The sequence below is a fragment of the Primulina tabacum genome, chromosome 15, assembly GCF_025594145.1.
Source record: "Primulina tabacum isolate GXHZ01 chromosome 15, ASM2559414v2, whole genome shotgun sequence".
Lineage (NCBI taxonomy): Eukaryota > Viridiplantae > Streptophyta > Magnoliopsida > Lamiales > Gesneriaceae > Primulina > Primulina tabacum.
Genome location: NC_134564.1, coordinates 5,366,858 through 5,392,429, shown reverse-complemented (window position 1 = coordinate 5,392,429; position 25,572 = coordinate 5,366,858). Strand labels below are relative to the sequence as shown.

At 35.1% G+C, this 25,572-nt stretch overlaps 2 protein-coding genes and 1 long non-coding RNA gene across 3 annotated transcripts; 1 reads left to right on the top strand and 2 right to left on the bottom strand.

Moving 5' to 3' along the window:
* Positions 1 to 4,771: 4,771 nt before the first annotated feature.
* On the bottom strand, positions 4,772 to 8,340 carry LOC142525830 (agamous-like MADS-box protein AGL18). The gene is made up of 9 exons (XM_075630119.1): positions 8,102 to 8,340; positions 7,394 to 7,469; positions 7,239 to 7,294; positions 7,074 to 7,155; positions 6,928 to 6,969; positions 6,785 to 6,826; positions 6,518 to 6,693; positions 6,421 to 6,436; positions 4,772 to 4,864 (listed from the first exon to the last, which is right to left on the bottom strand). The coding sequence occupies exons 1-9, from the start codon at positions 8,338 to 8,340 to the stop codon at positions 4,772 to 4,774; spliced, it is 822 nt and encodes a 273-aa protein (XP_075486234.1).
* Positions 8,341 to 21,764: 13,424 nt separating this feature from the next.
* LOC142527499 (uncharacterized) lies at positions 21,765 to 22,869 on the top strand. The gene is made up of 3 exons (XR_012815472.1): positions 21,765 to 21,788; positions 22,021 to 22,076; positions 22,632 to 22,869. It is a non-coding gene; the product is annotated as an uncharacterized LOC142527499 (long non-coding RNA).
* Positions 22,870 to 23,343: 474 nt separating this feature from the next.
* Positions 23,344 to 25,335, bottom strand: LOC142525829 (agamous-like MADS-box protein AGL18). The gene is made up of 8 exons (XM_075630117.1): positions 25,070 to 25,335; positions 24,388 to 24,463; positions 24,233 to 24,288; positions 24,049 to 24,148; positions 23,920 to 23,961; positions 23,777 to 23,818; positions 23,510 to 23,685; positions 23,344 to 23,428 (listed from the first exon to the last, which is right to left on the bottom strand). The coding sequence occupies exons 1-8, from the start codon at positions 25,333 to 25,335 to the stop codon at positions 23,344 to 23,346; spliced, it is 843 nt and encodes a 280-aa protein (XP_075486232.1).
* Positions 25,336 to 25,572: the final 237 nt, after the last annotated feature.

Sequence of the window (25,572 nt, the reverse complement as noted above, 5' to 3'; positions counted from 1 at the left end):
AAACAGATCGATTACAGATTTGTTATGATTTTCAGAGTTGATTTGATTGAGATTTGATATCAGATTTGTATGGTATCAATTATGAGATGTTGGAATTGATATCTGTTGATTTGTATTGCTGGGTATATTGAGATTGTGCAGTTATGCCGTTGAAACAGAATTCGATTTAGTTCTGATTATATCCAGTATCGATTGATTGGGGTATTGATATTGTATTCCTCAATATTGTTATTGTCAGATTGAGTATTGACAGGCTTTGAGTTCGAGACTTCGACAGAGTCAGAGTATCAGAAAGAAAGGTATAAATTAATGTTGAGTTGGGATTGCACAACTCGAGTGAGGTTTGACTCGAGTTTCCCTAAATCACATACTTAGTTTATTGCATTGATATTTGTAATTGATGAGATTGATGTTTGTAGTCTATTGATTTATATCCACTGCATGTATTGACTACTGATTGTTTAGTCATTGGCTGATTCGCCTAGTCACCGGCTGATTCGTCTGGTTATTGGCTGATTCGTCTAGTTATCGATTGATTCGTCTAAACTTTGGCTGATTCGCTTAATTACTGGCTGATTCGTCTAGTTATTGGCTGATTCGCTTAATTCTTGACTGATTCGTCAATTCTGCGGCTGTTTCGCCCAGACACTGGATATATGAATTATATCGATGCCGTATAGGGTTGATTCATTCCTATCGACTGAGATTCGATATAATTATCAATATCCAGACATTGGGATCCCTAGGTTAGAGTTGAGTCGAGTCTAAGACGACGCGTTGTTGGAGTCAAGTCTGATACGACTAGTTGATTTACAGTTTTATATCATTCATGTTTGTTGAGTTGCTACATGTTAATGATATCTTATTTATGCGTTTATATATGTTTTATATAATTGCATGTTTACATTGTTTATACTGAGATTTATTCTCACCGGAGTTATCCGGCTGTTGTCTTGTTTTGTATGTGTGCATGACAATAGGTGGGGCTGGATCAGGGTCAAGAAGAGGATGAGAGAAGACAGTTAGCGTGGAGATCCGGACTTAGGAGTATATCTGTTATATCACCTGAGATGTAGTGAAGAAACAATAGTTATTATGATTTATGATTGTACAGGACTGGTACTTAGATCTGAATAGTGATCTTGTAAATGAGATATGATTTATTTCATATGCTGCGTACTCTCGTATTTTAAAAAAAAAAATTTAGACCCTGTTTATTTTAATTGATTAATTATTCCCAGAAAGTGATTAAGAATTGAATTAAGTTCGGGTCCCCACAACATCTCAATGTGATTCGGAACTAAACATGTCCTTATATGAGCATGCCCCAGTTGCTCCATTCTTGATTATCAACTCCTTGATAATAAGAATGTCAGAACTCAAGACTGATAGTACCCAACCAATCATGTTAAACGCCTATCAGCATCGCTTACATGATTCCCTAGGTATCAAATGATAGTGCCTGCAAGAACGATTCAATTATGGTTAGTATACAGTACAGTCCCTTCAACTCATATATCCTGACCGATTCGACAACTATTGGTATATCGAGAGCTGTCAAAGAATCGATACTATGTGTCATGTCGTAGTTGCATCGATGGTGTAATCTATGAAACCCCTTTCATAATTACAACCATACTCTGATCAGAGATTTCATACTACATATACATGTGATCACATAGGATATCCATACCCGAAGGTAAGCGGTGAATCCCCGACTACAATGTACCGACTCCTATATGTTTCGACAAAACACCCAACCTTGCCACCGGATGACCCCATGAGAGTCGGTAAACAAGTCAAAGTGCAATGCTAACACATAGAGTCTCAATGTTGTCTCCAGTCATAAGGACTAATGGTGTACAAATATAAACTAGGACGTTTCCACTCGATAAGTGAGAACCACTTGGAAAGTCCTTTATGGAGGGTTGTTCAGTGCACTCTACAAGGAGCACCTATCTGCATGTTCGGACATCACAATGTCCCCTACCAATGAAACATGATATTCACATCGTAAATACTAGTCTCAAACTCGAGCGGCCTATATCCTTCTTAGCGGCGGCTGAATCGGCTAGGAACTGTTTAGAATATACAGTATTGCAAATACAAGTTTCATGATACTCATCATATGAGCATCTCATATTCTTTCAACTATTTGTATATTCAAAGAGTTTATCTATGACACTAGCATGGGTATACAGATAAAGATGTGCCAAAACAATAATTTCAAATATTATTAAAATAAAGATTGTTTATACATAGAGTTTCATTGTGAACACTCGGCCAACACTTGGCTCGACGGGCACATACTCTAACAGTATGTTCTGTCTAGGTCTACCATGACCTCTACCTCGAGTAGCCATGTCTGATATACAATATATCAAACACATATAAAATCACAATATCATAATCATCTCAATTTTGTATCAACCATCTCCGGCTCTCGAGACTCAATAAATCTCAAAAATCTCGAATAAAGCTCAACAATATAATATATCAATTATAATCATATATTTCACATTATGGAACAGTGAAAATGCTAGCAAATATATAACATGATCAAGCAATTCAAACTGACTCGATCTACCTTGTTCCCAAATATCTTACGCTCTGATACCACCTAATGTGGGGCCCCGGGTCTGACAGTAATACTAATAATTATAAATGTAACAAACCAAACGATTGAGTAAAACACATAATCTGTGGTTCACAAACTGACATAAATATCGTCAAAATAATTTAAAGTTCTCAAATATTTGAAATATAAGTTTTAACATGCCAAAATAACTAGTAAACCAAAATAATCCAAACATCATAAAATAGCTCGTAAGATCCGAGAATCCCACTCTAACTCGTAACTCCTCGCCTGGAGCTAGACTCTTGCATCCCAAGCCTCGCCTCACCTACCGTCAAGCACATGAAAACAAGAGGTAGTCGACGTGGCGATGAGTATAAACCCATATGATCTATGATGCAATCAATAACATATGAGAATTAAAATGACAAATAGTTCATATAAAATTCATAAAAATGCAATATAATGCAATGCATGATTAGAAGCTGTGGGCTATCAATAAATCTCAAGATCAAGTGAATCATCCGGTCATAGGGTACCCAAGGGAAGAGAATCCCCCAACAACATCCATCGACTCATCCGCTCGGGGTGAGGTGTTGTGTTCTACAATCCCAGGACTATGATGCGCCTATAGAGAGTGTTCAGACCATAGCAGCAACCTCCGCATACACTATGTCAACTCAACTATAGCCCCATACGTCCAACAAATCAGTAAATCAAGGCGACCTCCACCATATCAAATATTAATAGACAAGTGGCTCAATATGCATTGTAATGATGCAAATCAATATCATCATCTAGATATCATAATAAACTCATCTCAAGACATCAATCATCATCAAATCACAAGTAATTCATCGAGCCATAGAATTTTCAATTTAAAATAAAATGATACTTTTACCTCGTATGTTACTGACCGTAACATACATTTCAAATATTACCAAAAGGAGATCGAAAGGTATAGTTGAGAAGTCTTGAACCCCTGACGTCTACTATAACTCAAGAACTCGGATCATTTATCAAAACAGAGCAATTTCTGTTCAAAATTCATAATTAATTCAATACTACTTCAAATCAAGATCCGCAAATTGGATATGCAAGAAAAGTAAAAGCCCAACAATTATTCTTCACAAAATTTGTCAAATAAAGTCATTTACTCAGTCGTTCATAATATGAAACATATAACATAATTCCCATGAATTCTGCGTCAATACATTTCTGCACATTTTAGTATTTGAGCATAACTTCCTCAATATCAAATGAAATCAAGCCAGTTTGCTATCATTTCTAAGACAAGACAATGTTATAACTTTCATTTGAACATCAAATCCAGAATCTTATTCAAGGAATCTCAGAATTCGAATAAATAGAAGGCATGTACACAAATCTGTACTAACTTGGAGTTCTAGACCAGTTTTAGTAAAAATCACATATCGCTTTCACTTCTTCATGGAATTGAGTGATTCAAAAACCAAATCGAAGCTAACTCTATGATCTACAAGTTTGATGAAGACCCTAACTCCAAAATCCAAACAAAACTATTCCATATACACGAAATACTGAAGGTGTAAAAATTGTTCTTTGCACGTAAACAAGAAACCATTCTCATATCCTTTTTAAATTCAAACCAACTCAAATACAACAACTTCAACATCTTAATATCTCAAATATTAATTCCAAATTTCAAGCCATTTCCAAACTTGAATAAAATTGGGAAATACTTACGTCAACTTGAAGCCCGTGACTAGAGGATCACAAATCTACCTTCATTTCATGTTTTTCTTGAGCGAATCACTCATAAAAATGGAGAGAAGATGGATGAGGATTACGTGAAGGAGGAGGAAAATGATTGGTGGAGGTGAAGGTGGGCTTACATATTGATTTTTAACGTCTGTAGTGCCTCAGCACCACTTTTCAGTGCATTAGCGCCAAAATCCTGCATCTCAAGCGCCTAGGCGCTACTATTCTAGCGCCGCAGCGCTTGAATAGTAACCTCATGAACAATAACTTTTTTTTTCAATTTTTTTTAAATTCGGGCATTACAAATAAGGGAGAACAGAAGCATGTGTGCCGCCAGCAGAGTACCAGAAACATAACCTAGCATGTGACCGCTAGCACTTACGTGCCTAGGAAGCGCATAAAGTAGAAGCGCGCAACCACGCAGAAGCAGGAGACAGAAACAGCACCAGTCACACACTAGCGTGTGACGTAGACCTGTGCGAGCTTCTTCATAGGTCTCGGAACATGGACACAAATATAAATATTGAAATCCTTACCACGAAAGAGGAGCTGCAGATGCAAGAAAACAAATACAAAGAATGAAGAATGAAGTGCGAAGATGGGAGCGCATTTACTAGGAATGGAGTCGCAGTTTCATATTCTTTCTCTTATTCTTCTTACTATTTCGTAGGCGATTATTTTGATGTTGAAAAACATTAATTTGTTTTATCTTTTTTTTTTTCATCATGAACTGATTTATTTAATCTAGAGGACAACGTAGCTTGGTCGAATATATATTTATAAATTGTTGATTTACGTATGTGAATTTCTTCTTGATTTATTTATATTATGCGGATTCTAGCGATTTCAATTACTTGATCACTAATTGGAGTGTCATATTTATTTGAAATCTATCACTCGGGAGAGAGATTTAAAATAGAACCATATGAAAATATATCATTAGTGTTTATATAGTTTAGAAGATCTAAAACTCCATCGAATCAATTAAAAGAATTAATATGCTATTGAAATTATTATTGTTTGATTTTTAATAGGGATATTGAAATCGATATTAGATAATTAATTTCTACATTCTACTTGGGAAAAGGAGTATGTATATTTGAGAATTCTAAGGTAGTAAACGGGTCGAATTTATAAATATAGATGTCAATGATAATTCAATATTGTAAAGACCAAGTGAAGCCGCACGTATAGATTCTTATTTTAGGTTATTTTAGATCGTTTGTGTGCTTTAATTCATTTTAACTTATAATTATCAATCAACAATCGATTAAATTTTCTAAATAAAGTCTGACTATTCTATTTATGGTAAGTAATAATATATTATTAAATTGCACACTCTATGAGAAAGATATATATGCTTAAATCGAGTACTAAAACTTGACACCGTATACTTGCAATTAGCAAATATAGCAACAATGTGTGTGTGTGTATATATATAGGGACATCTATTTTAATTGAAGAAGAATTAGAAGCAATGAAATGTGGGTTAGTCTAGAAGACCAATTTTGATTCATACATACGTACAGTGGTCGTGCTCGAACATGAGTCAATGCTTTTCAGTACAAATCCGAGTTTTGATTTGCACACCTTACTATACAATAAGTACATCAAACGAAATGTTTCAAATTGCTAATTACTTCCATTAGTAGGCCTCAAACCAACTATTAATTTTCATTCACATTCAACCCAAATTTTCAACATAAACACGTACATAGAAATATACGTAGAAATTCATTAGAATTCTTTAAAGGGGAGGCTGCAAGTCCATAAAGCTAATCACCTGGTGTTTTATACATTCCCAAAAACCATATGTGCGATGAGAAATATAGAATAACTAAATCAAGACATAGATAGATCATAAAATCATCAAAGCAAAAAATATATATAAACCACAAAAGTAAGGTAGTGTTTGTAAATATTCGAAAAAGTGATTATAGATAATTTTTTATATAAAGTTGTACAACTTTGTAAAAAAAAAGTTCATAATAATTTTTTTAAACATTTGCAAACATTCCATAAACCGCCGGCTGGTCCTATATCGAAAGAAAAGTATCGGCATTGCTTCTTCTTTCCTCGCATGGAGTTTTCCTTTTTCCACAAACCTTGGAAGTTGAAGGCCTACACGAAAAGCAAGACACACATACTCCTAGTAGGAAAACAGTAACATAAAAGGCCGAAAATTCGGAAAAAATGTCTTACCCCAATTGCAGGGTGGTGTCCACTAAGTCTGCATCTCCAGTGCTAGTATCGCAAGCTAGTTGGGGACTGGCAACGCCTTGTCCGAGCTCGAAGTTGCTCTGCCCCTTCAACTGGTACTCGAGAAGAATTGGTTGTTGATAGCTGATCGGGGCACAAAGCCTTTCAAGGTTTTCAACCTATGAATCATATTAAGCCAGTGCAGATTACTTAGATATATTCACATCAATAGCCGAATTTCGCAACGCAAAATGAGAGAGCTACACATGCCTTTTGGCGTAAAGTCACATTCTCCTGCATGGATTGTAGCTCCTGAAATAAAATTAAAATAAGGGACAAATGTTTTTCAATTTTCCTCCAGGACCCGTACGAGAAATCAGCTGATGCACAAAATAAGAGATTAATCTGCATACATTATCCCTTGATTTTTGAAGTTTCTGGACCAATATTGCCTCCTGAAACCGTAGCATTGTCTTTTATTGTTAGCAATCAAAGAGTAATACGTTTTGTTTTAAGTCCACAGTTTAATTTAAAGGACAAACCTTCCTATCCTTAATGCCAATAACCCTTCGTTTAGTTGTTGTTCGAGTTCTTGCAAATCTTCGCGACTCATGCTATCGAGATTCCTCCCCAACACATGCCTGCAATTAACAGAAAAGACACAACACAACACAACACGGATTTTCGAAAAATACAAGAATCTCATTTTTGTGAGAAAACATACTGGTCCTCCTTTTGTTTGAGCTTTTCCATCTCTTCTCTCAGAACATCCTCTTGCCTCTGTTAAGAGAACAAACCATACTAAATCCGATACATATAATGAATATGTGGAAGGATTAAAAGTCCATAGATATGTCAAATTTTAAGCATCACACGTACCTCTGGATCGTGGTTCACCGGAACACCTTTTTTAATTCGCTGGCACTCTTCAAATCTCTTCATTATTTTCGCCATGCTGCAGTGATCAAGGGAATCATCGTTCAACTGATCAGCTTATCGTGTTGCATGATACTACTTATTGCATATCTTAGTTCAACCAGTTTCGAATTCTTATACAACCTATCTTTCGAACATCAGCGTAATTTTTCGGTTTCTCAGATCTCCATACAACTTTCCCGAAAAACAAAAACAAAACAACAGCCATGTGTATTCAAAGACAATTTACTATAAATAACAAGCTTTGATATCTTTAACCGCCTACCCCACCCCTAGCTAGACTCAACCAGAGTTCCTAAAGAACCGTGAACCGCAACCTAAACCGTTCTCTCAAAAACCAAAACCAAAACTAAAACAAAAACCCAGAATTTACAAACCGGTTTGGTACAGGTTCCTAAAAGTTAGTGGCCATTACCGAAATCATACTATAATCTGAAACTGTAAATTTGATTTAAATTCTATAGTACCTATAATATCGTAGATAATTTAGTTTATAAAAATCAAATCAACATTATTATAGTATAATTGTTAATAATTAACTTTAATTAGTTTTGTTACCACATGAATCCATACTCTTTTGTTTCTCATATTAAATCACCGAAAAAATTCTCATGAACGAACAAACACATGAATAAATCCCAAAGAAACAACAGAAAAGGAATTCTCAGAAACGAAGATAGCAGCATAGAGGGCGTACTCGGAACTAGCATATTCGAACAACTTCCCGTCGTTGGAGTATCCATAATGGCAACTTCGGAACCGCAGAGAATAGCTAATTCACTCGCCTTCTTAATCAAACAATCACGCCTCTTGATGAACGCACTTTTGATGCCGCTGCTACTTTTGCCCTCGGTAATTTTCTCTGCGGAATCCATCTTCTCAGAAGCCATTGAATTGTTTTTACTCTTCAAAATCGCACAAAAATTCACCTATCATAATCCCAAACGGCGGCTCTATGTACTCTGTGGCCTGCTTCTTCTATTATAACAAGGATAACACGAGGAAATAAAAGGATGCATGTAGGACTCTTTGAACAGGAGACGTACTTATAGTGCTTTTTTTTTTTATTAATTATTGGTGTTTAGATTTGGTAAAATCTTTAAAGTTCTAATTACAGAAGTATTTAGATCAACAAGTCTCGTTTTTATTGGCAGAGCGATAAATTTTTTAATCCGCGATAAAATTTGACTTGATCCATATTTGAAATAAAAAAAATATTTTTGAGATAAAAACTAATATTTTTTATTGATAGGATCAGATTGATTAAGATATATCTTATAAATAGAGACGGTCTTATATATTTTTTATAAACTTTTTAATCATAGGTCTCGGTTTCCAATTTTTTAGGATTTTTAGACATGGGTGTCGGTTGAAATCTGATAATTAATTGTCCATGGTAGATCAATTTTTATCTATCATGGATGTTCAAAGCTAATGTTTTATTCCTAAAACTAATTACTAATTTTACAATTTTTTAATTATTACTTAGCCTTAATATTTTTTGCGTAGCCGAAAGATATTTGTAATAAAAATCATAGTTTTTTTTTTTTTTTGTTCGAATTGCTCCTTAGCAGAAGTATTCTCTCCTTTTTTTTACTTCTAATATCACTTATTTGCATAATTTAGGTACATAAATTTTAAATGATATGTAATAAATTTAATAGGGCATACTATAAGGCATAGTTTGGTACATGGGATAAGGGAGGGATTGATAAATAATCCTCCTTATCCCATGTTTGGTACCTTTTTAAAAAGCCTATGATAATATCATGTGCCCTTGATAAATAATTTTTAGAAGGATAAAATGCTTCTTCTATTAGGTGTGATAATTTTAATTTAATGATGAAATACACTACAAATGACTTAATTGCCCTCAATTTATAAATGATTTTTATAAATCTATGCTAGTAGATAGAAATTAAAATCAAATAAATATTTTTATTTATTTTTATATATTATATAATATGATAATTATATAAATGAATTCGAGATAATTATATAAATAATTTTTATAATTATCAATAAAAATTATTAGTATCACTCGATTAACCTTAAAAATTGATATTTGACTTGACTCACAAATCAAGGGCTCAATTATCATATTATAATATAAAAAATTAGGTAAAAATAAATAAATCATGCAAGCACTATCGGCGCAAGAACAGATAAAAACTATGAACTCAAGCAACAACGTTGAAATTATAAAATTTATTATGATAAGGTTAATTTTGTCATTACAATCTAATATATAAATTTAATCACTTTTATTAAAATCATACCAAACATTAAATATAATATCATACATCTTATTTATCATTAACTTATCCTTATATTATATATCACATATTTATCCTATCATGTGTACCATACTATGCCTAAACAGATAACCAAAATAAAATACAAAATACAATGAGATAAAATTTTTCTAATTAAATGTATTTGTCGAAATTAAATATCATCATTATTTTAATATGTATGTATGTATCGCGGTCGTATGTCAAGATGACATGGATCATGTCGCATAAGATTCTATACCCAACGCAAATAAGTTGAGTTTGGTTTAAGTACATGTGCTACGCCACCCATACACATTGTCATCCTTGGTCATATTCTAGAGTATCAATTTAAGATAATAGTAATATATATATATAGTAATGAATCTATTTCCTTAGAAATTTTAAATATAGCTTCTATAGGCGTAAAGAATGTTATTAAAATGTGTTTGCTGCTTAATCCTATCTATACTTTATAATTAAATTCGGGATTCCTGTACTAACTATTTCTAATTGATTTGGTGAAACTTTATTTAAATTATAATTATATATTTATTATATAACTGTCTTGAAGGAATTTTTCTTTCCTAAAATAGCCTCTCTTTTTAAATATTTAATCATATATTTATCTTTATTTTTAAATTAAATCTTATCTTTACTTATATTTAAATTTTTAGATGAGGGAAACCGTAAATTTGCAATAACAAAAGTTTATCATATTTAGATAATTATTTCAATGATATAAACACACGTTGTTAATTACATGAGATATGGCTTGACAGTGGAATTTTATAATACCATCGTTCCGAGTTTCCAAATTTTACGACTTTCTAATTCAATTGGCTTATCATCCATATTTCTATGGAAATCTTGAATAATAATATATAATTAGTAACCATGTGTGAAGTTTTAATATTTTTGGTGTTTGTTTTTTTATGGAAAAATTATTGAGATTATATTAAAATTTATAGATTTAAATAAGATTTTCTAAGTTTATATTATAGTATTAAGCATTAATTTCTAGACTAATCATTTCACCATATTCTCACAATGTTACTAAACTCTCAAAGTTTTCAAAACCTTCTATTCACTAGAAAAAAATACAAAATAACACAACGGTCAGCTTGACGTCTTGAGTTGGTAATGTAGTTAAGATTGATCCTTGAAGTTCTCGTACATTCTTTAGGTGTGTGCTATGGAAGCAACTTCAAATATGAAAACTTTAAGTGTGCACGGAAATATTGAATGAATTCAAATTGAAAGATGCACGAGAGTACTGATTGTTTCATTTGATACCGAGTCTCCATATTTATAGTTGAAAAGATCGAATAATCGGATTTGATTATCAATAATCATATGTACTGTTACCTGACAGAATCGACATGTCATTTCATTCGTCGTACCTATCATTAAATTTTTATGTAATGTTTCTTTTGCTTTGGCGACTTTAAGCTTCTTCCTTGCTTTTCAAAAAAACTAACAGACTATGAACAAAATAGACATCTTTCTATTGTTCGGGAGTTGGTAGAATATTATGTAATGATTCTATAGTAGGTGTTGTTGAACGACTTTACTTGTAATATCCTTTTTGGATTTTTTCAAGTATGACCAATTACAGTGTGATTGGAGTTATAAGTTTTGAACAACGTGTGCTGCATATAGGACTTTGATCCTGCCAAATTGACAAATGAGCTCTTGTAGCTATAGTTCAGAAATACTACAACTTGACTTCCATGCGTGAATGGCTTGAACTCTTGGTGTTCTGTCTGAACGGCTTGAATTGATCCAGTGCACCGAAAAGAAGAAATTACAATAAAAGAGCGGCTGGATCTTGTAACAAATCATATTGTTATTTGTCAATCGCCAAAACTTAGGGTAATAGAAATATTCTAAAAAATTTCTCCTTTTTGTTGATGATAGAACCAGCACTACAAAAAAAAAAGGCCTACAAAAACCGTTGTCGTAGGTATTTTAAAACTGTTGTTAAAGCCCATGTGGTTAAAGGATGCGCTCAAAGATAACGATTTTATCCGTTGTTGTAGCTACAATTTGCGATGGTTTTTGAAAAACCGTCGCAAATAATATTAGCGACGGATTTATGTAAAACCGTCGCTAATTAGCGACGGATTATGCAAAATCATCATTAAACCGTCGCTAAAATTAGCAACGGTTGGTTCATGATTTTCGTCGCTAATTGTAGCGATGGTTAATTCATTATTTTCGTCGCTAATATTTTCAGTAAAATAAAAAATTAATTTTAATAATTTAATAAATTTAAAAAAACTTACAGTTGGAATAGACTAACAATATTCATGATCTTAACTAACACTTAAAAATTTATCAGAAAATTAAAGCGAAAAAATTTATCCTAAATCGAGACTAAAATCGTGCAAGAAGAAAAATTTTAAGTGTTGTGAAGTGGTAAAATCATGTAAGAGAGAAAAATTTTAAATATTGCGAAGTGGTGTATGTTAAAATGGACTGGATGTGCGGATATTTATAGTCAATTTGCGACGGTTTGGTTAGCTTTTGGTTGAACCATCGCTAACCAAAAACCGTAGCATTTTTAAAATTTCCAACGGTTTTGCTTGTAACCGTCGCTATATTTAGTGACGGTTTTGTTAATTCTGTCGCTAAAATTAGCGACGGTTTCCCTTAAAACATGCGATCGTTTTACTTAAAATTGTCGCTATATATAGCGACGGATTATGTACCGTCGCTAAATGTAGCGACGGTTTAAGCCAAAACCGTCGCTATTTTAAATTAGCAACAGTTTAAACCAAAACACGTATCATAATCTAACATTGCAAATCGAAATCAAATTGTAAATAAAACATGAATTGTAATCTACGAAACATAATTTATACAATCTGTAATTCAACTCATGACTCGGCATCTCAGACTCGACTCATCTCTCATCTAATCTAGGGATCCCGGTGAATAAGAACGTAACAAGTCTCCCACCTACTACTACCGGTCGCGGTGGCGGTACGTTCTTATTTCTGGACTTTGGTCTAGTCTATATCGAATAATCTGCAATAAGGATGCTATCTATATCTGAAGCATCTCGATATACCAAACGTCCAGTGTCTTGGCATGTCTGTCCAAGACTAACCCTATTCTGACAATGTGCAATGGGCCAGTGACTCCTCTGTCATAGTCTAGCCCCTCTGTCAGTGACTCTCACTCAATAGCTCTCTGCTTTCTACTTTCTAATTCAATAGAATAAACATAATCATTAAAACATAAAGGTATAAAACAATACCATACAAGTATGTGGTTTAGGGAAACTCGAGTTAAATCTAACTCAAGTCGATCTCCCAGTTAACATCGATTTATACCTTTCTCTTCTCGATCTGACGAAGACGAAGTCTCGAACTCAACTCTGTCCATACCCAATGTCCAGTTGTAGCCTGCGTCGATAGGAATTCAGTACTGAAGTCGGATTCAAAATCTGACGGACGGATCGAAATAGAAAGGCGTAAGGATATTTCTTCTCAAAGCTTCGCTCCCTTTCTCTGAAATCTGAGGAACAATTCGTGCTTGCTATATATATATATATACATATATACGTTGCATGTAAGGCAAGTGGCCCCTTTCTTTCTCGCGCACGTCGCACCGCGGGTGCGCTCACCTTTGGACCGCGGGTGCGCTGCACGTATTGGATCACCTTCAAAAAATTCAGAAGGAACGACCGCGGGTGCGCTCTTTCTTGGACCGCGGGGGCGGTGACCCTACTGTAGCAGCACCGCGGATGCGCTCTGTCTGGCACCGCAGTTGCGGTGTCCCTACTATAAAAATAGCCAACTCTCTGTCCATCAACCGCGGGTGCGGTATATTTCATAGCGCGGGTGCGGTGGCTTTTTCCCTCAAAACACAACTTTCTGCCCTTGCACCGCGGGTGCGGTCTACTTCTTGGCGCGGGTGCGGTCTCTCTCTTTGTCAACAAACTCAATTTGCAACGTCACTTCTCCACTTCTGTTCTTCCATCGCCTTATTCATAATATATAACAATTCAAAAGTATCAAACTAAAATCTCGGGTATTACAAGTGCTAACTTTAACTTTTTACACAGCCAAGAAAATCTCTCCATCTTCTCTCCTAATGCCTTGGCCGAAATTTTTGATACCTTATTCTCTTTCATTTTGCTTCTTCAATTGTTGAAGATTGCATACTCTTCTCAAAGAAAAATTTTCTAATTTTTCTAGTGCAAAATTAGAGGGGATCTTCCTTGTTGGTGGTGGGCTTAATTTTTGAGCAACGAGTGCTCATTGGAAACTTGTAGATTGTCTAGCCATTGAAGAGCTAAGTTGTTTAACAACTTAGTTGGAGCCATTATCAATCCTTTGTGATTGATAGGTAAAAATTTCTAAAAACACCATATGTACGACATTTTGTGTTTATGTTATTTGCTACACATCATAGTGAGGTGCTCGAATTTTTGCTTGTAAAATTTGAATTTTTGGTTGTGCAAAAAGTTGTTGTGTATTCCAAGGGCATGCCATGCCTTTGATATTGAAAAAGTAGCCTCCACCCTTTCATCTCCCATGCATGCAATTCTATTTGAGATTGTAGCAATTACAAGGCCCATGGACTTTTATTTAAATGTCCTCAAACACATTTGAGATCATTTAACATTTACTTGATTTTACTCAAGTCCACTAGTTTAATAATTATTTCTAATTGGGCTCTACAAGGCCCAATGTTATTTAATTAATTTAACACTTGAATTAACTTAATTTTTTGGACTCTACTAGGTCCACTAGTGTTTAATTAGTTCAAAACCTGAATTAATTTAATTTAGTCCATAATAATGTTTATGAAAATCACAATTTTCAAATACATTATTTGTTTGGCCAACTTTTAATTTAGGAATACTTCCTCAAATTAAAAGTCACATTCTCCTTATAGAAGTCATACTTCTAATTTTTCTTGCACTTGTAAACTCCTTTATAAGCCGTTCAACATATTGAACTATTTTACTTCTCAACGGGATCTAGAAAGTTAGCACTTGTGTGACCCTCAATGGTTCAATGATACAACTAGCCGTGGGTTCACATCTGTAATGCCCGAGATTTAATTGTTGTAATCAGACGTTGATTAATTGACAGAAGTGAGGTTATAGGAACTCAAATGAAGAAGCAGGGCATCGTTACAGTATAAGCCAAGATGTTGAACCGAACATCTCAAGATGTTGGCCAAGATGTTGAACCGAACATCTCGCGCCCGAGCGGTGGAAAAGAACCGCCTGAGCGCCAATACACCATGAGTTGGACAGAATGTTTGGCGCCCGAGCGGTAGAATATTACCGCCCGAGCGCCAGGAGATGATCGGTTGAGTATCTCGACAGAAATTTCCGCGCCCGAGCGGAAATTCATGACCGCCCGAGCGCGAGACGTGCAGTAGGCATACCGTCCGTCTGATTTTGAATTTGACTGCGGTACTGTGTTCCTATCAACGCAGGCTACAACTGGACGTAAGTTTTGTTACGTTTTGATATGTGTTTGAAATTATGGTGTTGCCAGAATCAGATATGATTCATATATGATGTTCTTGACATGTTAGACATCGTAGAATTGAAGTCAGATTGAGAAACAGATCGATTACAGAATTGTTATGAATTTCAGATTTGATTTGATTGAGATTTGATATCAGATTTGTATGGTATCAATTATGAGATGTTGGAATTGATATCCGTTGATTTGTATTGCTGGGTATATTGAGATTGTGCAGTTATGCCGTTGAAACAGAATTCGATTTAGTTCTGATTATATCCAGTATCGATTGATTGGGGTATTGATATTGTATTCCTCAATATTGTTATTGTCAGATTGAGTATTGACAGGCTTTGAGTTCGAGACTTCGACAGAGTCAGAGTATCAGAAAGAAAGGTATAAATTAATGTTGAGTTGGGATTGCACAACTCGAGTGAGGTTTGACTCGAGTTTCCCTAAATCACATACTTAGTTTATTGCATTGATATTTGTAATTGATGAGATTGATGTTTGTAGTCTATTGATTTATAGCCACTGCATGTATTGACTACTGATTGTTTAGTCATTGGCTGATTCGCCTAGTCACCGGCTGATTCGTCTGGTTATTGGCTAATTCGTCTAGTTATCGACTGATTCGTCTAAACTTTGGCTGATTCGCTTAATTACTGGCTGATTCGTCTAGTATTGGCTGATTCGCTTAATTCTTGACTGATTCGTCAATTCTGCGGCTGTTTCGCCCAGACACTGGATATATGAATTATATCGATGCCGTATAGGGTTGATTCATTCCTATCGACTGAGATTCGATATAATTATCAATATCCAGACATTGGGATCCCTAGGTTAGAGTTGAGTCGAGTCTGAGACGACGCGTTGTTGGAGTCAAGTCTGATACGACTAGTTGATTTACAGTTTTATATCATTCATGTTTGTTGAGTTGCTACATGTTAATAATATCTTATTTATGCATTTATATATGTTTTTATATAATTGCATGTTTACATTGTTTATACTGGGATTTATTCTCACCGGAGTTATCCGGCTGTTGTCTTGTTTTGTATGTGTGCATGACAATAGGTGGGGCTGGATCAGGGTCAAGAAGAGGATGAGAGAAGACAGTTAGCGTGGAGATCCGGACTTAGGAGTATATCTGTTATATCACCTGAGATGTAGTGAAGAAACAGTAGTTATTATGATATATGATTGTACAGGATTGGTACTTAGATCTGAATAGTGATCTTGTAAATGAGATATGATTTATTTCATATGCTGCGTACTCTCGTATTTAAAAAAAAAATTTTAGACCCTGTTTATTTTAATTGATTAATTATTCCCAGAATGTGATTAAGAATTGAATTAAGTTCGGGTCCCCACAACATCTGAATGTGATTCGGAACTAAACATGTCCTTATATGAGCATGCCCCAGTTGCTCAATTCTTGATTATCAACTCCTTGATAATAAGAATGTCAGAACTCAAGACTGATAGTACCCAACCAATCATGTTAAACGCCTATCAGCATCGCTTACATGATTCCCTAGGTATCAAATGATAGTGCCTGCAAGAACGATTCAATTATGGTTAGCATACAGTACAGTCCCTTCAACTCATATATCCCGACCGATTCGACAACTATTGGTATATCGAGAGCTGTCAAAGAATCGATACTATGTGTCATGTCGTAGTTGCATCGATGGTGTAATCTATGAAACCCCTTTCATAATTACAACCATACTCTGATCAGAGATTTCATACTACATATACATGTGATCACATAGGATATCCATACCCGAAGGTAAGCGGTGAATCCCCGACTACAATGTACCGACTCCTATATATTTCGACAAAACACCCAACCTTGCCACCGGATGACCCCATGAGAGTCGGTAAACAAGTCAAAGTGCAATGCTAACACATAGAGTCTCAATGTTGTCCCCAGTCATAAGACTAATGGTGTACAAATATAAACTAGGACGTTTCCACTCGATAAGTGAGAACCACTTGGAAAGTCCTTTATGGAGGGTTGTTCAGTGCACTCTACAAGGAGCACCTATCTGCATGTTCGGACATCACAATGTCCTCTACCAATGAAACATGATATTCACATCGTAAATGCTAGTCTCAAACTCGAGCGGCCTATATCCTTCTTAGCGGCGGCTGAATCGGCTAGGAACTGTTTAGAATATACAGTATTGCAAATACAAGTTTCATGATACTCATCATATGAGCATCTCATATTCTTTCTACTATTTGTATATTCAAAGAGTTTATCTATGACACTAGCATGGGTATACAGATAAAGATGTGCCAAAACAATAATTTCAAATATTATTAAAATAAAGATTGTTTATATATAGAGTTTCATTGTGAACACTCGGCCAACACTTGGCTCGACGGGCACATACTCTAACAGTATGTTCTGTCTAGGTCTACCATGACCTCTACCTCGAGTAGCCATGTCTGATATACAATATATCAAACACATATAAAATCACAATATCATAATCATCTCAATTTTGTATCAACCATCTCCGGCTCTCGAGACTCAATAAATCTCAAAAATCTCGAATAAAGCTCAACAATATAATATATCAATTATAATCATATATTTCACATTATGGAACAGTGAAAATGCTAGCAAATATATAACATGATCAAGCAATTCAAACTGACTCGATCTACCTTGTTCCCAAATATCTTACGCTCTGATACCACCTAATGTGGGGCCCCGGGTCTGACATTAATACTAATAATTATAAATGTAACAAACCAAACTATTGAGTAAAACACATAATCTGTGGTTCACAAACTGACATAAATATCGTCAAATAATTTAAAGTTCTCAAATATTTGAAATATAAGTAGTGAACCAAAATAATCCAAATATCATAAAATAGCTCGTAAGATCTGAGAATCCCACTCTAACTCGTATCTCCTCGCCTGGAGCTAGACTCTGGCATCCCAAGCCTCGCCTCACCTACCGTCAAGCACATGAAAACAAGAGGTAGTCGACGTGGCGATGAGTATAAACCCATATGATCTATGATGTAATCAATAACATATGAGAATTAAAATGACAAATAGTTCATATAAAATTCATAAAGATGCAATATAATGCAATGCATGATTAGAAGCGGTGGGCTATCAATAAATCTCAAGATCAAGTGAATCATCCGGTCATAGGGTACCCAAGGGAAGAGAATCCCCCAACAACATCCATCGACTCATCCGCTCGGGGTGAGGTGTTGTGTTCTACAATCCCAGGACTATGATGCGCCTATAGAGAGTGTTCAGACCATAGCAGCAACCTCCGCATACACTATGTCAACTCAACTATAGCCCCATACGTCCAACAAATCAGTAAATCAAGGCGACCTCCACCATATCAAATATTAATAGACAAGTGGCTCAATATGCAGTGTAATGAAGCAAATCAATATCATCATCTAGTTATCATAATAAACTCATCTCAAGACATCAATCATCATCAAATCACAAGTAATTAATCGAGCCATAGAATTTTCAATTTAAAATAAAATGATACTTTTACCTCGTATGTTACTGACCGTAACATACATTTCAAATATTACCAAAAGGAGATCGAAAGGTATAGTTGAGAAGTCTTGAACCCCTGACGTCTACTTCAAATCAAGATCCGCAAATTGGATATGCAAGAAAAGTAAAAGCCCAACAATTATTCTTGACAAAATTTTGTCAAATAAAGTCATTTACTCAGTCGTTCATAATATGAAACATATAAAATAATTCCCATGAATTCTGCGTCAATACATTTCTGGCACATTTTAGTATTTTGAGCATAACTTCCTCAATATCAAATGAAATCAAGCTAGTTTGGTATCATTTCTAAGACAAGACAATGTTATAACTTTCATTTGAACATCAAATTCAGAATCCCATTCAAGGAATCTCAGAATTCGAATAAATAGAAGGCATGTACACAAATCTGTACTAACTTGGAGTTCTAGACCTGTTTTAGTAAAAATCACATATCGCTTTCACTTCTTCATGGAATTGAGTGATTCAAAAACCAAATCGAAGCTAACCCTATGATCTACAAGTTTGATGAAGACCCTAACTCCAAAATCCAAACAAAACTATTCCATATACACGAAATACAGAAGGTGTAAAAACTGTTCTTTGCACATAAACAAGAAACCATTCTCATATCCTTTTTAAATTCAAACCAACTCAAATACAACAAATTCAACATCTTAATATCTCAAATATTAATTCCAAATTTCAAGTCATTTCCAAACTTGAATAAAATTGGGAAATACTTACGTCAACTTGAAGCCCGTGACTAGAGGATCACAAATCTACCTTCATTTCATGTTTTTCTTGAGCGAATCACTCATAAAAATGGAGAGAAGATGGATGAGGATTACGTGAAGGAGGAGGAAAATGATTGGTGGAGGTGAAGGTGGGCTTACATATTGATTTTTAACGTCTGTAGTGCCTCAGCACCACTTTTCAGTGCATCAGCGCCAAAATCCTGCATCTCAAGCGCCTAGGCGCTACTATTCTAGCACTGCAGCGCTTGAATAGTAACCTCATGAACAATAACTTTTTTTTTCAATTTTTTTAAATTCGGGCATTACAAATAAGGGAGAACAGAAGCATGTGTGCCGCCAGCAGAGTACCAGAAACATAAGCTAGCATGTGACCGCTAGCACCTACGTGCCTAGGAGGCGCAAAAAGTAGAAGCGCGCAACCACGCAGAAGCAGAAGACAGAAACAGCACCAGTCACACACTAGCGTGTGACGTAGACCTGTGCGAGCTTCTTCATAGGTCTCGGAACATGGACACAAATATAAATATTGAAATCCTAACCACGAAAGAGGAGCTGCAGATGCATGAAAAACAAATACAAAGAATGAAGAACGAAGTGCGAAGATGGGAGCGCATCTACCAGGAATGGAGTCGCAGTTTCAGATTCTTTCTCTTATTCTTCTTACTATTTCTTAGGCGATTATTTTGATTTTGAAAAACATTAATTTGTTTTATCTTTTTTTTTCATCATGAACTGATTTATTTAATCTAGAGGACAACGTAGCTTGGTCGAATATATATTTATAAATTGTTGATTTACGTATGCGAATTTCTTATTGATTTATTTATATTTTTCGGATTCTAGCGATTTCAATTACTTGATCACTAATTGGAGTGTCATATTTATTTGAAATCTATCACTCGGGAGAGAGATTTAAAATAGAACCATATGAAAATATATCATTAGTGTTTATATAGTTTAGAAGATCTAAAACTCCATCGAATCAATTAAAAGAATTAATATGCTATTGAAATTATTTACTGTTTGATTTTTAATAGGGATATTGAAATCGATATTAGATAATTAATTTCTACATTCTACTTGGGAAAAGGAGTATGTATATTTGAGAATTCTAAGGTAGTAAACGGGTCGAATTTATAAATATAGATGTCAATGATAATTCAATATTGTAAAGACCAAGTGAAGCCGCACGTATAGATTCTTATTTTAGGTTATTTTTGATCGTTTGTGTGCTTTAATTCATTTTATCTTATAATTATCAATCAACAATCGATTAAATTTTCTAAATAAAGTCTGACTATTCTAATTATGGTAAGTAATATATTATTAAATTGCACACTCTATGAGAAAGATATATATACTTAAATCGAGTATTAAAACTTGACACCGTATACTTGCAATTAACAAATACAACAACTATGTGTGTGTGTGTATATATATAGGGACATCTATTTTAATTGAAGAAGAATTAGAAGCAATGAAATGTGGGTTAGTCTAGAAAACCAATTTTGATTCATACAGACGTACAGTGGTCGTGCTCGAACATGAGTCAATGCTTTTCAGTACAAATCCGAGTTTTGATTTGCACACCTCACTATACAATAAGTACATCAAACGAAATGTTTCAAATTGCTAATTACTTCCATTAGTAAGCCTCAAACCAACTATTAATTTTCATTCACATTCAACCCAAATTTTCAACATAAACACGTACATAGAAATATACGTAGAAATTCATTAGAATTCTTTAAAGGGAAGGCTGCAAGTCTGTGAGAGCCCAACCCAAATTTTCCCTAAAGCCCAGCCCACTTGTTTTATTAACTAATTAAATAATTAAAAAAAGAAAAGAAAAGAAGAAACGAGAATCTCGTTCTCTCTCTCCCGTAATAAAAGTCAAACGATTTCTTCTGCCTTTGACCGCCCGTAACTCTACCGTCGGTCAGGGATTTTCTAAAGTAAGCATAGTTTTGGAATCCTCTCGATGAGAGCTACGTTTTGGTACCCATATTGAAGTGTTTCTCGACACTTTTCGAAAACCCGTCTTCCATTTCTCCGTCAAATTGCCGCCCGTACGTCGCCGAAATTCGGAAATTGATTGAGAGATTTTGTTCCTTATGTCGTAGGCTTCATTTTGGTATATATATTGAGGTACAAATCATGATTCCAGCAAGGTGGTTGTATTTTTGGGTTAAATTTGGTACCAATATTGATATTTGTTGTATTATTGATTGTAGGTGAATTATTGAGTCGATTCGAAGTATTTATCGACTTTTTCAGAATTTAGTTTGCTGAGTTTTGAATTTTCAGATTATAAATTGGGATATTTCGACTTTTGAGCTGTACATGCGCTAGTCGGACACCGTTAAAATGTTGTAAATTGAAATTATAAGTTCTGGAAATTTAGTGTGAATTTTGGAATTACTTTCGATAAATTCCTTGATTATTTAACTAAGATAGGAATTGATGTGCAATAAATAATTTTGCCACAGGATTGGAGTTTCGAGAAATATTTAAGATATTTTGTGGTAAATTAAAGTCAGTTGAGGTACGCATGAACTGTTTTATTATGATGTCTATATGATGTGAAATGACGTTAAGTACTTTGTAATGAGTTGTGGCGTGCCTTATGTGTTTCTGTGAATACGTGATTTCATTCACGCATTTATTTGAGTTGATACTATTGTGGCATAGCATTTCGAGCCTTGACTCCTTTGATTGCTATTGATATTGATCTATCGAGTTGTTGCGTCATCGATGGAGTGGGTGGGTAGGATTAGCACTCCTGGTGACTTGCATGAGGGCTGAGCGGGTCGCTCCCGTACCCTCGATGCTACGTGCATGGATGAGCGGCGGCATGATATTACGTTGCTGCAGTCCTGACACGGGTGGTCATTGTTCTTGTTGCTGATGCGTTTCATTTGGACTCCGCTTTGGTATCCATTATTTTGTTGTTACCGACACGCATTGCATTGCATTTCATTGCATTTTACTTGATTTTATTTCATGTCAGTTATATTTGTCGTAATATTACTGGTTCGTCGTACTGGGGCCCGACCCCTCGTTTCTTTTTATGCTGTGGTTGTTTTTGATGCCATAGCAGGTTATCCAGGAGGATTTGACGCGTCTGGTGGAGCGTCAGGTAGTGGTGCCCAATCGTCGAGTCATGGTTGAGAGTTCCCAGATATATATATACTATATTATGGAGTTATACATTTACCGGGGAGATGTCCCGTGTAGCTGTACTGTTATTTTTACGTTGTTTTGTATTGATAGTTGTGTGATCGAGCCTTGCCGGCTCTATATGTGTTTAGTCCTGGCCAGTGCGGCTATAGGGTTGTGAATTGATGTTATGACTTTATTTCGAGTATATAAATGTTCTTTGTGTAGTTTGAAAATTTTTGGGATGTGCTACTTACGGGAAGGTCATGTCGAAATTTCTATTGGCCCAAAAGGAAAATTTTAAATCGCTTTCGCTGTTTACATTAATAAATCCTGGTTGTTTTGTCATTAAAGATTAATCAGGAGCACGGGCCCCCACAAAGTCCATAAAGCTAATCACCTGGTGTTTTATACATTCCCAAAAACCATATGTGCGATGAGAAATATAGAATAACTAAATCAAGACATAGATAGATCATAAAATCATCAAAGCAAAAAATATATATAAACCACAAAAGTAAGGTAGTGTTTGTAAATATTCGAAAAATTGATTATAGATAATTTTTTATATAAAGTTGTACAACTTTGTAAAAAAAAAGTTCATAATAATTTTTTTAAACATTTGCAAACATTCCATAAACCGCCGGCTGGTCCTATATCGAAAGAAAAGTATCGGCATTGCTTCTTCTTTCCTCGCATGGAGTTTTCCTTTTTCCACAAACCTTGGAAGTTGAAGGCCTACACGAAAAGCAAGACACACATACTCCTAGTAGGAAAACAGTAACATAAAAGGCCGAAAATCCGGAGAAAATGTCTTACCCCAATTGCAGGTTGGTGTCCACTAAGTCTGCATCTCCAGTGCTAGTATCGCAAGCTAGTTGGGGACTGGCAACGCCTTGTCCGAGCTCGAAGTTGCTCTGCCCCTTCAACTGGTACTCGAGAAGAATTGGTTGTTGATAGCTGATCGGGGCACAAAGCCTTTCAAGGTTTTCAACCTATGAATCATATTAAGCCAGTGCAGATTACTTAGATATATTCACATCAATAGCCGAATTTCGCAACGCAAAATGAGAGAGCTACACATGCCTTTTGGCGTAAAGTCACATTCTCCTGCATGGATTGTAGCTCCTGAAATAAAATTAAAATAAGGGACAAATGTTTTTCAATTTTCCTCCAGGACCCGTACGAGAAATCAGCTGATGCACAAAATAAGAGATTAATCTGCATACATTATCCCTTGATTTTTGAAGTTTCTGGACCAATATTGCCTCCTGAAACCGTAGCATTGTCTTTTATTGTTAGCAATCAAAGAGTAATACGTTTTGTTTTAAGTCCACAGTTTAATTTAAAGGACAAACCTTCCTATCCTTAATGCACAATAACCCTTCGTTTAGTTGTTGTTCGAGTTCTTGCAAATCTTCGCGACTCATGCTATCGAGATTCCTCCCCAACACATGCCTGCAAATTAACAGAAAAGACACAACACAACACAACACGGATTTTCGAAAAATACAAGAATCTCATTTTTGTGAGAAAACATACTGGTCCTCCTTTTGTTTGAGCTTTTCCATCTCTTCTCTCAGAACATCCTCTTGCCTCTGTTAAGAGAACAAACCATACTAAATCCGATACATATAATGAATATGTGGAAGGATTAAAAGTCCATAGATATGTCAAATTTTAAGCATCACACGTACCTCTGGATCGTGGTTCACCGGAACACCTTTTTTAATTCGCTGGCACTCTTCAAATCTCTTCATTATTTTCGCCATGCTGCAGTGATCAAGGGAATCATCGTTCAACTGATCAGCTTATCGTGTTGCATGATACTACTTATTGCATATCTTAGTTCAACCAGTTTCGAATTCTTATACAACCTATCTTTCGAACATCAGCGTAATTTTTCGGTTTCTCAGATCTCCATACAACTTACCCGAAAAACAAAAACAAAACAACAGCCATGTGTATTCAAAGACAATTTACTATAAATAACAAGCTTTGATATCTTTAACGCCTACCCCACCCCTAGCTAGACTCAACCAGAGTTCCTAAAGAACCGTGAACCGCAACCTAAACCGTTCTCTCAAAAACCAAAACCAAAACTAAAACAAAAACCCAGAATTTACAAACCGGTTTGGTACAGGTTCCTAAAAGTTAGAGGCCATTACCGAAATCATACTATAATCTGAAACTGTAAATTTGATTTAAATTCTATAGTACCTATAATATCGTAGATAATTTAGTTTATAAAAATCAAATCAACATTATTATAGTATAATTGTTAAATAATTAACTTTAATTAGTTTTGTTACCACATGAATCCATACTCTTTTGTTTCTCATATTAAATCACCGAAAAAATTCTCATGAACGAACAAACACATGAATAAATCCCAAAGAAACAACAGAAAAGGAATTCTCAGAAACGAAGATAGCAGCATAGAGGGCGTACTCGGAACTAGCATATTCGAACAACTTCCCGTCGTTGGAGTATCCAATAATGGCAACTTCGGAACCGCAGAGAATAGCTAATTCACTCGCCTTCTTAATCAAACAATCACGCCTCTTGATGAACGCACTTTTGATGCCGCTGCTACTTTTGCCCTCGGTAATTTTCTCTGCGGAATCCATCTTCTCAGAAGCCATTGAATTGTTTTTACTCTTCAAAATCGCACAAAAATTCACCTATCATAATCCCAAAACGGCGGCTCTATGTACTCTGTGGCCTGCTTCTTCTATTATAACAAGGATAACACGAGGAAATAAAAGGATGCATGTAGGACTCTTTGAACAGGAGACGTACTTATAGTGCTTTTTTTTTTTTATTATTATTGGTGGTTTAGATTTGGTAAAATCTTTAAAGTTCTAATTACAGAAGTATTT

Coding starts and splice junctions, on each gene's coding strand:
- LOC142525830 (XM_075630119.1), bottom strand. CDS start 8,340: ATGGCTTCTGAGAAGATGGATTCCGCAGAGAAAATTACCGAGGGCAAA. Junction 6,827..6,927: donor TTCAAAAATCAAGGGATAAT/GTATGCAGATTA, acceptor ATTTTATTTCAG/GAGCTACAATCCATGCAGGA. Junction 6,694..6,784: donor ATGTGACTTTACGCCAAAAG/GCATGTGTAGCT, acceptor TATGATTCATAG/GTTGAAAACCTTGAAAGGCT.
- LOC142525829 (XM_075630117.1), bottom strand. CDS start 25,335: ATGGCTTCTGAGAAGATGGATTCCGCAGAGAAAATTACCGAGGGCAAA. Junction 23,686..23,776: donor ATGTGACTTTACGCCAAAAG/GCATGTGTAGCT, acceptor TATGATTCATAG/GTTGAAAACCTTGAAAGGCT. Junction 23,429..23,509: donor GACACCAACCTGCAATTGGG/GTAAGACATTTT, acceptor CTTTTCGTGTAG/GCCTTCAACTTCCAAGGTTT.